At 40.0% G+C, this 12,812-nt stretch overlaps 1 protein-coding gene across 1 annotated transcript; it reads left to right on the top strand.

Annotated features, from left to right (window-relative positions):
- Positions 1–1,501: 1,501 nt before the first annotated feature.
- rdh10a (retinol dehydrogenase 10a) lies at positions 1,502–12,266 on the top strand. The gene is made up of 6 exons (XM_079447694.1): positions 1,502–2,398; positions 2,685–2,920; positions 8,683–8,781; positions 10,316–10,461; positions 10,764–10,895; positions 10,979–12,266. Exons 1-6 carry the CDS (start codon positions 2,110–2,112, stop codon positions 11,100–11,102), a joined length of 1,026 nt encoding a protein of 341 aa, XP_079303820.1. The 5' UTR covers positions 1,502–2,109; the 3' UTR covers positions 11,103–12,266.
- Positions 12,267–12,812: the final 546 nt, after the last annotated feature.

Genomic DNA, 12,812 nt, shown 5'->3' with positions numbered 1-12,812 from the left:
ATAAAGGAACTTCGACTGGCAGTGACGTCAGCTCAGGTCTAACGGCGCTGGCAAAAGGTTTCATCTCTCAACCTCGAGAAAGACCAAACTATATATGCTACGCTCATTTATTTATGTCCATTTGAGAAGCGCGACATTAGTAATAACGGCCATTGTCATTATTTTAATGTATGCGACCGGTAAATAAAACACAAATAAGTAGCAAAAGAAATGGAAGCTGTCCGTCCATTGCATGGACGTTGCCATAGTTGCTGTTACAAACAACACGTGAACAGTTTTAGTGACCTGTAACACGATTTGGGAAGTTTCCATGGATTATTACAAACTGAGACATGTCATTTGTTGTTATAAATACGTTCAATGTTATTCTATAAATGATTAATTATTTGTATAAATTGTTAAAAACTCTATTAAACAAGTAGGCTCATATAATACGTAGCGCAGCGCACTTCTCGAGTCAAAATACATTGTGTAATGAGATGATAACCCCGCAAGGTGGCGACGTTGTACAGACATTTTGAAGTTCTTTTCTGTGAATAACTTTGCCTGAGGTTTATTCATCAAGTCATTCATGACATGCAGCATGCGAATGAACAAATGCTATTATGGGCTGATGGCAGACCAAAGCTGCGATATGCATGAAGAATGAATAAGAGTCCCATTCATTTGTAATGAACACAAACGCTATAATGAAATATTTAAGATGTCTTTAAGTTTATCTGTAATGGCACATTTCTTCTGAGCTACTTGTTGAGTTGCTTCGTTACAGATATCTTCATTGTATTATTGTATTTCTTGGAATCCGAAAATAGAATAGTGATGGATAACACATCTATTTTAACAAATAACAATCCTCCCATAATCAATGATAAAAACACATATGTTCAAAATTAAGCAAAAATGCAAAAACATGTAATGCCATTTTAGTATGTGTGTTTTAGAAGCAATAAGGTAAAATCATTATAGAAATCACTAATACATTTACATGAAAGCTCACAGTTCTACTTAATAGCCTTTAGAAAACATGGTGTATTCAGCTACTTTCATAATCTTGCTTACTCCAAAACAAAACAAACGTACAATGTTTGGCACCGTGGACTTACTGCGTAAATACTTCCTTAAAACTCACTTATATGGTTAACTCAAATTTTACAATGTCTAACAAGCATCACAGGAGAAGCAAACCTTACACCCAAATACAATTTACACCACTTACAGCCTATGTATCATACAAACACCTTTGCATCTGGAGAGCAGCATGCAATGAAAACAATGGAGAAGGCATGACATAAAAGTAACATTATAACTGTCCTAGCAGTTTAACAAATAAAAATGTCAGTCCACCCCCAGATGGAAAAAGAGCATAAAAATCTATGCATTTTCAACAGCTCACACGCCTTAAACCAACTACTTATTGGTAAGGTGTGATTAATACATTCATTCTGTTATACAAAAACGTCCACAGCTTATGTAAGCAGATGTAAATTTCAATCAGGCATTTGAGCCAATCTCTCTGTGGGGTCCTGTGGAGAGGGGCTGGTTTAAATAGAGAGGCAGCCGCAGCGGTGCTCTTATGAGATCCGTCAGGAGTCCGTCTATCACTCTCACTCACTCCGGCAGCTATTGCGCGCATCCGTGCCGGGATACGACCGCTTTTTGGGCATTAGCTTGCGGAAAGATTCGTCTGTATGTATCGCAACAATTCTTTATTTTTTTAAGACAAACCTACTTGTAGCGGGTTTAAATTGGGGGCGTTTACTGAAGCGCAAAGAGACCCACACCTGTTCGCTCCGCAAGGTGCGCTTTTATTTGTGATGCTCGCATTATTCTCGTTTAATGCGTTATTTTGATAACTCGTGTAGAGTGTTGTATATATGTGTATCTGAAATTTTATGACATTTGGGGTTAATTACATGCTCACCCCATAAACTTCTTATATAGGCGGATAGTGAAAGAATAAATTAAATGTTAATGTTAGCAACGAAACACAAAACTCAGGTTGTTTAATATAACGGGACGCTGTACGCTCTTTATTGAAATCTATCGAAATATATATACATATCTATTAAAAGTCATTTACAGACTTTTTCGGCGTACAGCAACGACGTTATGATGATTAACATTGTCGCGGAGTTTTTCGTGGTCATACTGAAAGTCCTCTGGGCCATCGTGATGGCAGGACTGAAGTGGTTCATACGGCCGAAGGAGAAGAGCGTTGCCGGACAGGTGTGTCTAATCACCGGGGCGGGCGGTGAGCTCGGTCGGCTTTACGCGAAGGAGTTTGCCCGGCGTCGGGCTACATTGGTGCTGTGGGACATCAATAGCCAGAGCAATGAAGAGACGGCGGAGGTGGTTCGGCAGATTTACACCGAGCAGGACAACCCGATGACAAAAGAAGGTGAGTTTTAGTATTTATACAATTGAAACTTCTGTTGGGGATTTAGAAAAAAAAATTGTACTGTTTTATGCGATGGTGTCATTTATGGTTGCCAAATTTGTGTGTAACATGTAAAGCCTTAACTAATGTTAAGTCAATGTGTTCGTAATTATAATCAATAACTGTTTACATTCTTTATTAAGACGGGATCCCAACAATATTTTGTCTTTCTCCCCCCCCCCAAAAAACACACTTAACTAATTGCAAATGTGACCCTCAATTGGTTTTCTCATCTGTTACTCCAAAGGAGCTGTAGGAGGTGTGGAAGAGGTCCCTCCTTTCCAGCCACAGGTGTACACATATGTGGTTGATGTGGGGAAGAGAGAGAGCGTTTACGCCACAGCAGAGCGAGTACGCAGGGAGGTTGGTGAAGTGGACTTGTTGATCAACAACGCCGGTGTGGTGTCCGGCCACCATCTGCTCGAGTGTCCCGATGAGCTGATCGAACGGACCATGGTGGTGAACTGCCACGCTCACTTCTGGGTGAGTTTTATTTAACTTTACACACTGCAGACACCAATAGGGTTAACAGTGACTGAAGTCAGCGTGAGTCAAAGCAACACTTAGATTTGATGTGGGATCTATTCACTCAAGTGTTCGCATTTGACCCGTTTTCCTACATGCATGTTCATTATCTTGCAAACCTGCCAGAGTGAAGTTTTTCGTTTAAAGGGACAGTTCACCTAAAAATGAGAATTCTGTCATAATTTGCTCACCCTCCTGTTATTTTAAATCTGTATGACTTTCTGTCTTCTGCAAAACACAAAAGATATTTTGAAGAAAGTTGGTAACTGAACAGCGTCGGCAACCATTCACTTCTATTGTGCAAAACCAGTTCAAGTCAAGGTGCTGGTTAGCAACATTCTTCAAAATGTCTTTTGTGTTTTCTGAAGAAAGAAACTCATAAAGATTTGAAATGACAAGAGCATGAGTAAACAATGACAGAATTTTCTTTTATGGATGAACTATCACTTTAATAGGAAACAAACCGAGTTATAAACCTTTAAGTCTATTTCCATATGAAAAAAAGCAAGTGTGCATCTTAAGTCTGTTGTACTTTGATGGTCCATCAGTCATGTCGTTGAGTGCAAACAAATGTCTCATGTCTGTCGCCCAAAATGGGCCATCCCACAAGTTGAACAAGCATTGCATACTTCTCATTGTAAAATCCGCAGCCCCCGTCTCTCTCTCCTTTGGTCTGTTATCTGTTTTCATTCATTTCTTCGTGGCTGCCAAAATTAATATTTACTGCTTCGTCTGGATGTAGATATCTACAGGCTGTGAGATTTTAACAATCTAGCCGGTGTTCAGGAACCGATCTAGGATCAGTCCCCCCAATTTCAGTCTTTGAAATGTATAACAGTAAAACTGATCTTAAAATGGCACTTGAGAAGCTTTTATCAACACCGCTCCTGCTGTTTCAACATAGTGCTCTCCAAAGCTCCCTGATCCCGGAATATTAACAAGCTCTGAGGGAGACAAGTCCAGCGGGGGGTTTGAGTAAGATCACCAGGAACAATCTGCTCTGGCTTGGTTTGTTAATTTAAAGCCCATTGAAGGGCACATCCTGCCTGGGGAAGTACCATTTGGACAAGTCCATTCTCACTTGGCCTCACAAATTAACCCCAGTGCCAGAAAATGCGTAAAAGCCCTGAATGTCTGTAGTTTGCATTGTCTTATCAAGACCACCTTGTGGGCTGAGCTGCAGCGGGGCGGTTTGTTTTTAGTCATGCGGTGCTGAAGTCACATTGTGGATGGGATTGTTGCAAGTGTCTAGGGGGGCAAGACCGAACAGTTAATGTTTGTTGGAAAAGTAAGAGTTGACTTCATGGCAGACAGCCTGGGAAATAAAGCGGTGATCTCATTCACGGTTAATTGGGCGAGTATTGATGGCTCTTTTAGCCGAGATGTTTTTTTGATAGCCTCGGGGTGTTAGGATATCACCTTGAGGACACCACAGAACCCACACTTCCTCATATTTTTCCATTGGCAAAAGGACATGCTTTAAGTGCTGGATGTCTTTCTAATGAAGCATGAAAATGTCTGGACACAAAATGTGTAACGCAATGTTCTTCGCTATCTGTTTTTTTTATTTTTATCTTGGACTTTATTCAGTGTAGCAGATGCACTTATTGGTGGTGAAGTTGGGATTCTCATTAAGGTTACGGTTGTGCTGCATGAAGCTTAGAAAAACACTCGCTTTTTGTGGGGGTTTAAGATGAAAGCCGAGCTTAATCATTAAGGACAGGCTAGAATAGCGGAGTGGAGGATGTGGTCATTAAAGCCACAAGCCAGCTGAATAGAAATCCACCAACACTGCCTTTTTTCCTTTCCGCTTACATGTCATCTTAATTGGTCGTGCCTCCATGTGCTGTGTAACACTGCAGGATTCCTGTTCTATGTTTATTCATTCAGTGTTGGTGTCTTTAATACAGATTTTCATAAATTGATAATTTACAAAGTATAATAGTTTAAAATGTAAAACGTAAAAATGTTTATAGTTAAAAATGTGGAGTTTTTGGAGGATATGTTGCAGTTATAAACGTGACCTGGCAGCCGGTCCCAGGCTTTCGTTTAACCGTCTGCTGCGTTTCAAAACTCTAAAGGCAGGAAAGGGCAAATTCCAGATGGACATCATATTTATTTTGTTGGATTGCATGGTGGGAGTGTAACAAAGCCGGAGGAGCCAACAGGAAGTGAGGCCATTATCCCAGAGTTCTGCTCTTCCAGACTGTCTGTGCTTGGGTTGACTCTCGCTCTCTCTCGCTCCTCGCATGGCTGTTTGCTTACAGCTGCGTTTGAGTCTCAGGACCAAGGACTTCTCCACTGAGTCAATTCAGACTGATTTGAGATCTTAAATTATGCAAATGTACAGATTTATTGTCTAGATGTTTGTGAGTGTCTGTGTGATGTTGACCCCATAGGGTTAATCTCAGGACGCTTGTCAAGTAATGGCTGGTTGTTATTGTGTGTCGAAATCATAAGGGATAAAAAGAAAAAGTAATTTTAATGAAAATAGTAATTTTACATATGGTAATTGTAATTTAATGGCCAGGGTTTATTTTTGCTTCTGATGTAATGAGAATTAAGAAGTGATTTACTTAAATATATTAAAAAGTATTTTTTGTAATTTTCTATATGAAATAATCCTGCAAAGAAAAATACAAATTTGATATCTTTAATATTGACTGATTAAGGCCATGTCAAAGATTGACGTTATAGTGAAATTAAAGGAAAGTTAACCTGAAAATGAGGATGAGTAAATGACGACAGTTTTTAATTTCAGGTGAAATATCCCTTTAATGACTATATCCTGGATTTCATAGACAGGGTCACAATGCAACAAAACAAAACCATCCCAAACATAAAAAATTGAATCATATTTATAGCCGTTAAAATGTTTGAAGTGTAAAATATTGGAAGCTTTTCTTGACCGGTTTCTTGAGATTCAGCCTCATAATGGGCATAATGTGAGCAGTGCGTTTCACAGCTGGGCGCAATGGTATCTGTGAAAGCCTCATAGTGGTTCGATGAGCGTGGCTGCAGAGAAGGTCTCGGCTCTGTCCCCAGATAAAAGCATCAAGGGAAAGAGAGTCTTGTACACAAGCTCGCTGGTAATGGGGCGCTGCTGCCTGACCCACTTATGTGACAATTGCTTTCTTGTCTGGGGATCAGCTTGACAAGATGCCAAGTGACAGGAGCCAAGTTCTCCAGCCTGCATTCCTGCTGGACCAGGAGAAAGGGAGCAGCCAGGCAGAAGGGTCATACTTGAGTAGTTTTAGATGCTGATGCACCTGTAGCCGTTATTTGACTTTGAGCTGATATATTTGCACGGTTCCAGGTCAACGAGATCCATTGATGACTTAATTTAAACTGGGCTATTAAAGCAAATCAGAATCCCAGTTCAATATGAAGGGTTATGTTTATGATATTTACCGTTAGTGTAAGCCCTTTTCCCATTTTAATTAGACTTTGGCATATGAAAGTATATCAATTACCCCCCTCTTCTCTGGAATTCAGAGTCTGTGAGCTGTACATCAATCTGCTACATTTCTCTTTCCACTTTTTTCCAATTACCGGCCATCTGGGCTTTTCTGTGCTACAATATTTACACATATTCTTACTGGCCAAACATTAGCACTAATGCGGGCTGACACCGCAGCTGTGAAGAGCTTTGTAAGGAGCATCGCACTTGAGCTTGTATCAATTAGAGAGCACAACAGGCACAGAACCACTGCAAGGGCCAAGGAAGCTCTTGGCTGTTGGAAGTTAATTTAGCGTGAACCCGGGCGCTGAGAAGCAATTACGGAAGCTATGAATTAAGACATGAACTTCTGTTCCGTTTCACACGTTTCCTGTCCGAGAGGTCAGTAAGGTCGAGCCCGCATCAGAGACGGCCCCCACTGTCACAAAGTTTGGGTTTTATACAAAGAACATTACAATTGTTCTCATTTGAACAAGTTGTGTGGCGGTGCCAGTGTAATGATCAGGCTTGATGGTCATTGACTGGTAACGTTGGGTACAGATAGGGTCCAACGATGAACTAGTTGCTGAGCTCCTTTTATTGTTACACAAGCTTTTATCAGGACCGAACTTGGCGAGTTGTTGCAGTCAATATACATTAAATTGAAATAAAAAAAGTGTCTGCTAGTAGATTGAATGGCACTGACGCATGTCCTTGGACTCAGTTTTTTCAAAGCTTGGATCACATTGGACAGGTTGAATTGTTTCATATGCTGTAGGTTTTAAAGTATCTTTTCAAGTCTCCTCCTTCAATGATCACTGAACAAAGCAAAAATTCACGACTTTGTATCTTTTTTTGTACTTTATTGCATTATTCAGGCCAAGAAGGACGCAATGGTCTAATCCGTCTCATTGGCAGCAATGCTTCGTTTAAACTCTCCTAATGACATTTCATTACTGTAGATCGCACTGTTTGGAAGATGTTGGCATATGTTCACGACCCTAATGCTTCATTTGCACGAATACTAACCACCAGTTTGGCATGCAAGGCACGAGTACAGCCCCAAACGGGTCCAAGTCTCTTCCCCTCAAAGAACCCCCAAACACAATGAGGCAAATATTAAGAGCAATTTTATACTTGATGCACTGGAAAAATACACAGTTTAGTCTTAACATCAGGGATTAAAAAGCACCAGCAACTGAAGAATGTGGACAGCAGACTTGTTAAAGTGAAGTCAGAGGGAATGAATTTGAGAGATTTGCGCATCACGCCAACACAAGGGCACGTAGGTATTCCAACAAAGTGTCAGGATGAGACTGCTGGCAGAGGTGCAAAGAAACGCCCGTTGCACGAAACCGTGCAAGCTGGTACCGTTCTCAAACGTGGCCCAGGTCCATTATGAAAAGTGATGTCATTGAAGGTATCTGGAAGGGGTTTTGTTGTTTTTGGCTTGGATAGTTTTGTACTCTTCATAGTGTGTTCCCATGTTTCATCACCTTTTCTTTGGCCTGCCTGTTCAAGTGAGACAATGTTGGTTGACATATTTTGCTGGTGGAAAAATACGACCCACAATCTTGATCCACCATCATAAAGTAGTTTCAGGGATGCTAATGCTTGATCGTGGTTGAAAAGGTGGTGTTTGTTTTCCCTTCTTTGTTGACCCCTTCTGTGGTGTTACAGAAGCTTTGAGTGTTGTTTTGGTGTCGAGCGGTATTGTGGTGACAGCGGTGAATTGGTACGCCGTTCTGGCTTTGTGCTGCGGACACTGAGATGCCGCTCCTGGGACCGAGTCGTTGTGGGAAAAGAGGAAACCACAGACAAACCACTTGTTTTTGAACTCTCATGTGTGTGTCTAAAAGCGTCCCGCTCACCATTTTACAAGCACTTGCAGGCCAATTTCAAACCGCCCGGCAGGCATTAGCGAAACCGCTGCGTAGCTTCCACTTAAAAATAACTTTGTTTCCCATCCAAGTTAAACTTCCGTGTCAGAAATTGAAAACTTTCTCAAAACTAGCACTAGCAAAACAAATTGAAGTGTACATAAATTAATCTCTTTAAGTGCACGTGAAAACCGAGCTCCTTGTTAATGGCCTTTAAGACTGTAATGGAACTGTGTTCCTAAACCCAGCAGGACGATGGACAGTGTGTTTAGTCTTGGTAAATTATTAGTCAGGGGTGGAGGGCTGCAGGATCAAAGGGCTTTGGCAGAGATGAACAGCATAAGTAAAATAACTGTCTTTGTTCCTCTCTCTCGATCTCTCTCACACTCATCTTCTTCCAGACCACCAAGGCGTTTCTTCCCAAGATGCTAGAGATGAACCATGGCCACATTGTGACGGTTGCCAGTTCGCTGGGTCTGTTCAGCACAGCTGGTGTGGAGGTTAGTACTGTGTCCATCACATACGTCTTTTGCAATTAAACTGCAGTATTTTTTTTGCTCATCGTGTTGGCTCGACATGTCATGGAAATTTAGCACGCAGCACACTTGGCGCTATCTAAAGAGCATGCTACAACTTAAAGAGATGCTCATTGGCTCTACCAGCTGATCGCCAGAGCATCATGGGAAATATAATTCTCATATCTGATCCAGAACATAAAAATACAGATTTCAGTACATATTTCAATTTTCGTTTGACGCATGGCGATTGTTAAAAAAAGCATTAATTGTTTCAATTTTTTTTTAAATAGTACTTATTTTTATATACTAAATTAGTATATAATGTAAGAATATAATAATTTAAAATAAGAGACCACTCCAAATTTTCATTTATTCAGTATTTCTAGATGTATTGTGGCCATTCCAGTCCAGTGTTTGTTGAATTTCAACTAAATCAAACCAGGAGTGACACAAAGTCATCCAACAGCAATGTGAAAGACTGACAGCATGACAAGACACATGAAAACTGTGATAGAAATCTTGGTTATCACATAAATACCTTTAGAAAAAGCCTTTTCTTAGTTTAAATATTACTGTTGTATTGCTTAAAAGTTAATATGAACTTGTTTTTTTTGCTGTATTTGAGGTCTGAAAAAATATAGCGCATCTTCTGTTGTTTTGACCCATTTCTCCAGTTTCTTAATTTTCTGCAAAACAATGCAAATAAAAATAATCTTTAGAGACTGGGGAGAACTGTTGTTATTAGTTTAAAGAATGAAACAAAACAAACATTTCACCTAAACATGTACCTATAAATAGTACATTTCAAAATGTAAAACTTATCTTTAAATTATTTTGCTTTTTAATATAATTCCCTTCAGGTAGCCTTTGTTTACCAGAAGGTTGGAGAACTCTGGCCTTAAAAAAAGGCCCAGTGTAGTAATTTAAAGTTTAATGTTTTACTTATACTTTAATAATCTAAAAAAAACATTTTTGATAGGTTACGCCAGTCTATGGATATGAGGAACTTCATGGAGTTTAACACCCCTTTCTTTCTCTGCTGTCCAAACCAGTGTCATTTTTCCCAGCAGGCTAATGGGAAAATGTTTCCCGTTTTGTTTTGATAGCTGTATGTACGCTTCTGTTTTACAAGCCCTCGTCTTTAAATCTAGTCTCGCTTCAAAGGGTCCCAGAATCCCAGTCATAGTGTCTAACCTATTATGTTGCCTTGAAAACATCTGAATGAGAGTTTTTATGGCTTTTCTATTAATGTCGTGCCTCAATCTTCTGTGAGCACATCAAATCCCTTTATGCCATACACGCATCTGTGTTTGCCCACTCTTGAGTCTGAAGATTATGTCCACAGCGAACCACATCAAAACACTCTACCTGTACTCCAGAATGCTAATGAAATCACAGAGCTGCTTTTTCCTTCCCATGCCATTAGAGAAGGGAAAACAGCCTCAGGAAGCTCGATAATGTTCACCTGTCTTTGCAATTCAAAGCACACCATTATAGACTTACTTTGTGGTTACAGGATTACTGTGCTAGCAAGTTCGGTGCCATCGGCTTCCACGAGTCCCTGAGTCACGAGATCAAGGCTTCGGAAAAGGATGGTATCAAGATGACTCTGGTTTGTCCTTACCTGGTGGATGCGGGCATGTTCAAAGGTTGCAGAATAAGGTACGAATGAAAGCTTCCAAATGTCACGGTTGGGTTTCAAGTAGCCGCTGAAGGAGCGAGACAGACAATGGGTATCTGGTTCAAGTAGACATTGCTTAACAACAGCGAGGGTAGCTTTGCTTGTGGCCTCTCATGTCACTCTCAGGTTGGGTTTTCTTGGACACAATAGGGCTTAAGCTGAATAGAAGCTTGCCTCTGTCAGGTGCATGCTGGATCTGTTACCACAAAAAAAGACTTTATCTGACTAGCTTAGCCCTTTAATGCAACTTTCTTAATCATTGTTTCAATGTTTGGTGGTTCAGGAAAGAGATCGAGCCATTTCTGCCTCCACTGAAGCCAGAGTTCTGTGTGAAACAGGCCATGAGAGCCATCCTAACAGACCAGCCCATGATCTGCACGCCTCGCATTATTTACATCGTCAACTTTATGAAAAGGTAGGCGTTGAGTACTTAACGTCAAACTTGAATGCCGATGCTTGTTGGATAAGAATGCTGATGCTTGTTTTTCTTTTCTGCAGCATTTTGCCGTTCGAAGCAATCGTGTGCATGTACCGGTTCCTGGGAGCGGATAAGTGCATGTACCCCTTCTTGGCTCAAAGGAAGGAAGCGATGAACAACAACGAGGCTAAGAACGGCATCTAGAACGTGCTGTTTTTAAGCTCCGGAAGGAGCGTGTTTTTGAGGCGCGAGCGGATAAGACCACTGAGATTGAAGCGAGAGATGGATAAAGACTGAGTTTAGACTGGTTCACTTGCATTTGGCAGATGCAAAGGTTTACCATATTGTTCCTCTGGAACAAAGAAAGCTGTGTACTACACTAAGGATTTATTTGTCGTTTTGTTTTTTTGAAGGTTTGTTTAAAGAAACCGTTCATCTATATTCTGTGTCAATAGTTTTGAAATCATACATGAGATATTCAGTAATTAACTATTTACGAAATGTAGTCACCAGCATTATCTAGTGTCTTCGTGAAAATATACAGTATGTTACTGTACGAACAGTAAAATCTTGTCACTTTTTTGTTTTGTGTGTAGACATGCACTGTATTTACTTTCTTCTACACTCCCAGCATTATCTAAACAGTTCAGTGTGGTACTATGCCATTTAGATCCCCAGTTTGTTTAAAGACAACAGAAGATCATGTGCTAGATAATGGCCCAATGATGAACCATGTGATGACTGCTTATCGTCCATTCTCCTAAACACAACTGTTTATGTTGACGAATTGTATTTTCTCATTCCAACTGTTAAAGGTCATGTTACAGAGAAGGTTTCCGTGATATGTGACTTAAAGATGCGAATCTGTCGCACATTTTATCTCCTTAATTGTTGACATCACAGACTCAAGCCATGTTTAGTTTGTGTATGGGATTCTGAAGGAACATCCAGATCTTGTGTTACCGAATGATATGCTTTGTTTATGTGATCCATTTTTACCTTTTGCATCCACCGGCAATGACTTTGATGAACACACTCAACATTGTCCAGTTAAATTGTCTGAATTGTCATTTTGTGGATGCAAACCTTTTTGGTTATTGAAAAAGACATCGCAGATATATATTTGGATACTTTGTATGAATGTTAAGAGAAAATGACGAAACGCAAGAGTTTAAACTACATTCCAACATGCATCACCGACTGCGATGACCCTAAATCTCTACCTCTTCACTTTTGCCATTTGTTTAACAGTATGATACAAATACGCTTTTTGTAACTTTCCTAAAGACTGCTCTATAGAGGAGCACAAGATGTGACTCCAATGTGTAGTGTCTCTACCTAACTTAAATTAATAAAATGATTTAGATTATTGTGGTTTGTTTATTAACACTTCGCCTTGAATCCAGCTGAGCTTGTAGCCACAGAAGAATTAAAAAAACTCTCAGCATCGCAGTATAATGTAAGCAAATGCCAGGAATTCTTGAGATACAGAACACAAACCTAGGTTTTAAAGACTCTGTACTTCACATAGCTGATTTTTTTACATTCCTTTAGATTTTTAAGCTCATCTATTAAAAACTTCTAGTTGAATGAGTGATTCATAAAAAAGGGGAACTACATTTACAGTACTGGTGGGTAGAAGTCCTACTATTACAGCATTTGGCTGGGATTCTGGGAGGTAAACAATGTTGAATTTATGATTCAAATCTTCCATTGTAACCAAAATGTCTGTAGTAGTCAGCCGAGATATACGTTTCACATCATGGGAAGAGAGGAGGTTTTCAATTGCAAAACTTGTGTCACCGTTCAAGTGTCATGAACATGGTGTTAGTAAACTCGAAGTGATAATTCAGTGACAAATTTCTCTATATCACAAGTCTACTAAGATTTCATTGTGTTAAGACTATATATAGC

This window comes from Barbatula barbatula (genome assembly GCF_947034865.1).
Source record: "Barbatula barbatula genome assembly, chromosome: 23".
NCBI lineage: Eukaryota > Metazoa > Chordata > Actinopteri > Cypriniformes > Nemacheilidae > Barbatula > Barbatula barbatula.
The sequence above is the reverse complement of the archived record's forward strand: the minus strand, read 5'-3'. Positions and strand labels throughout refer to the sequence as shown.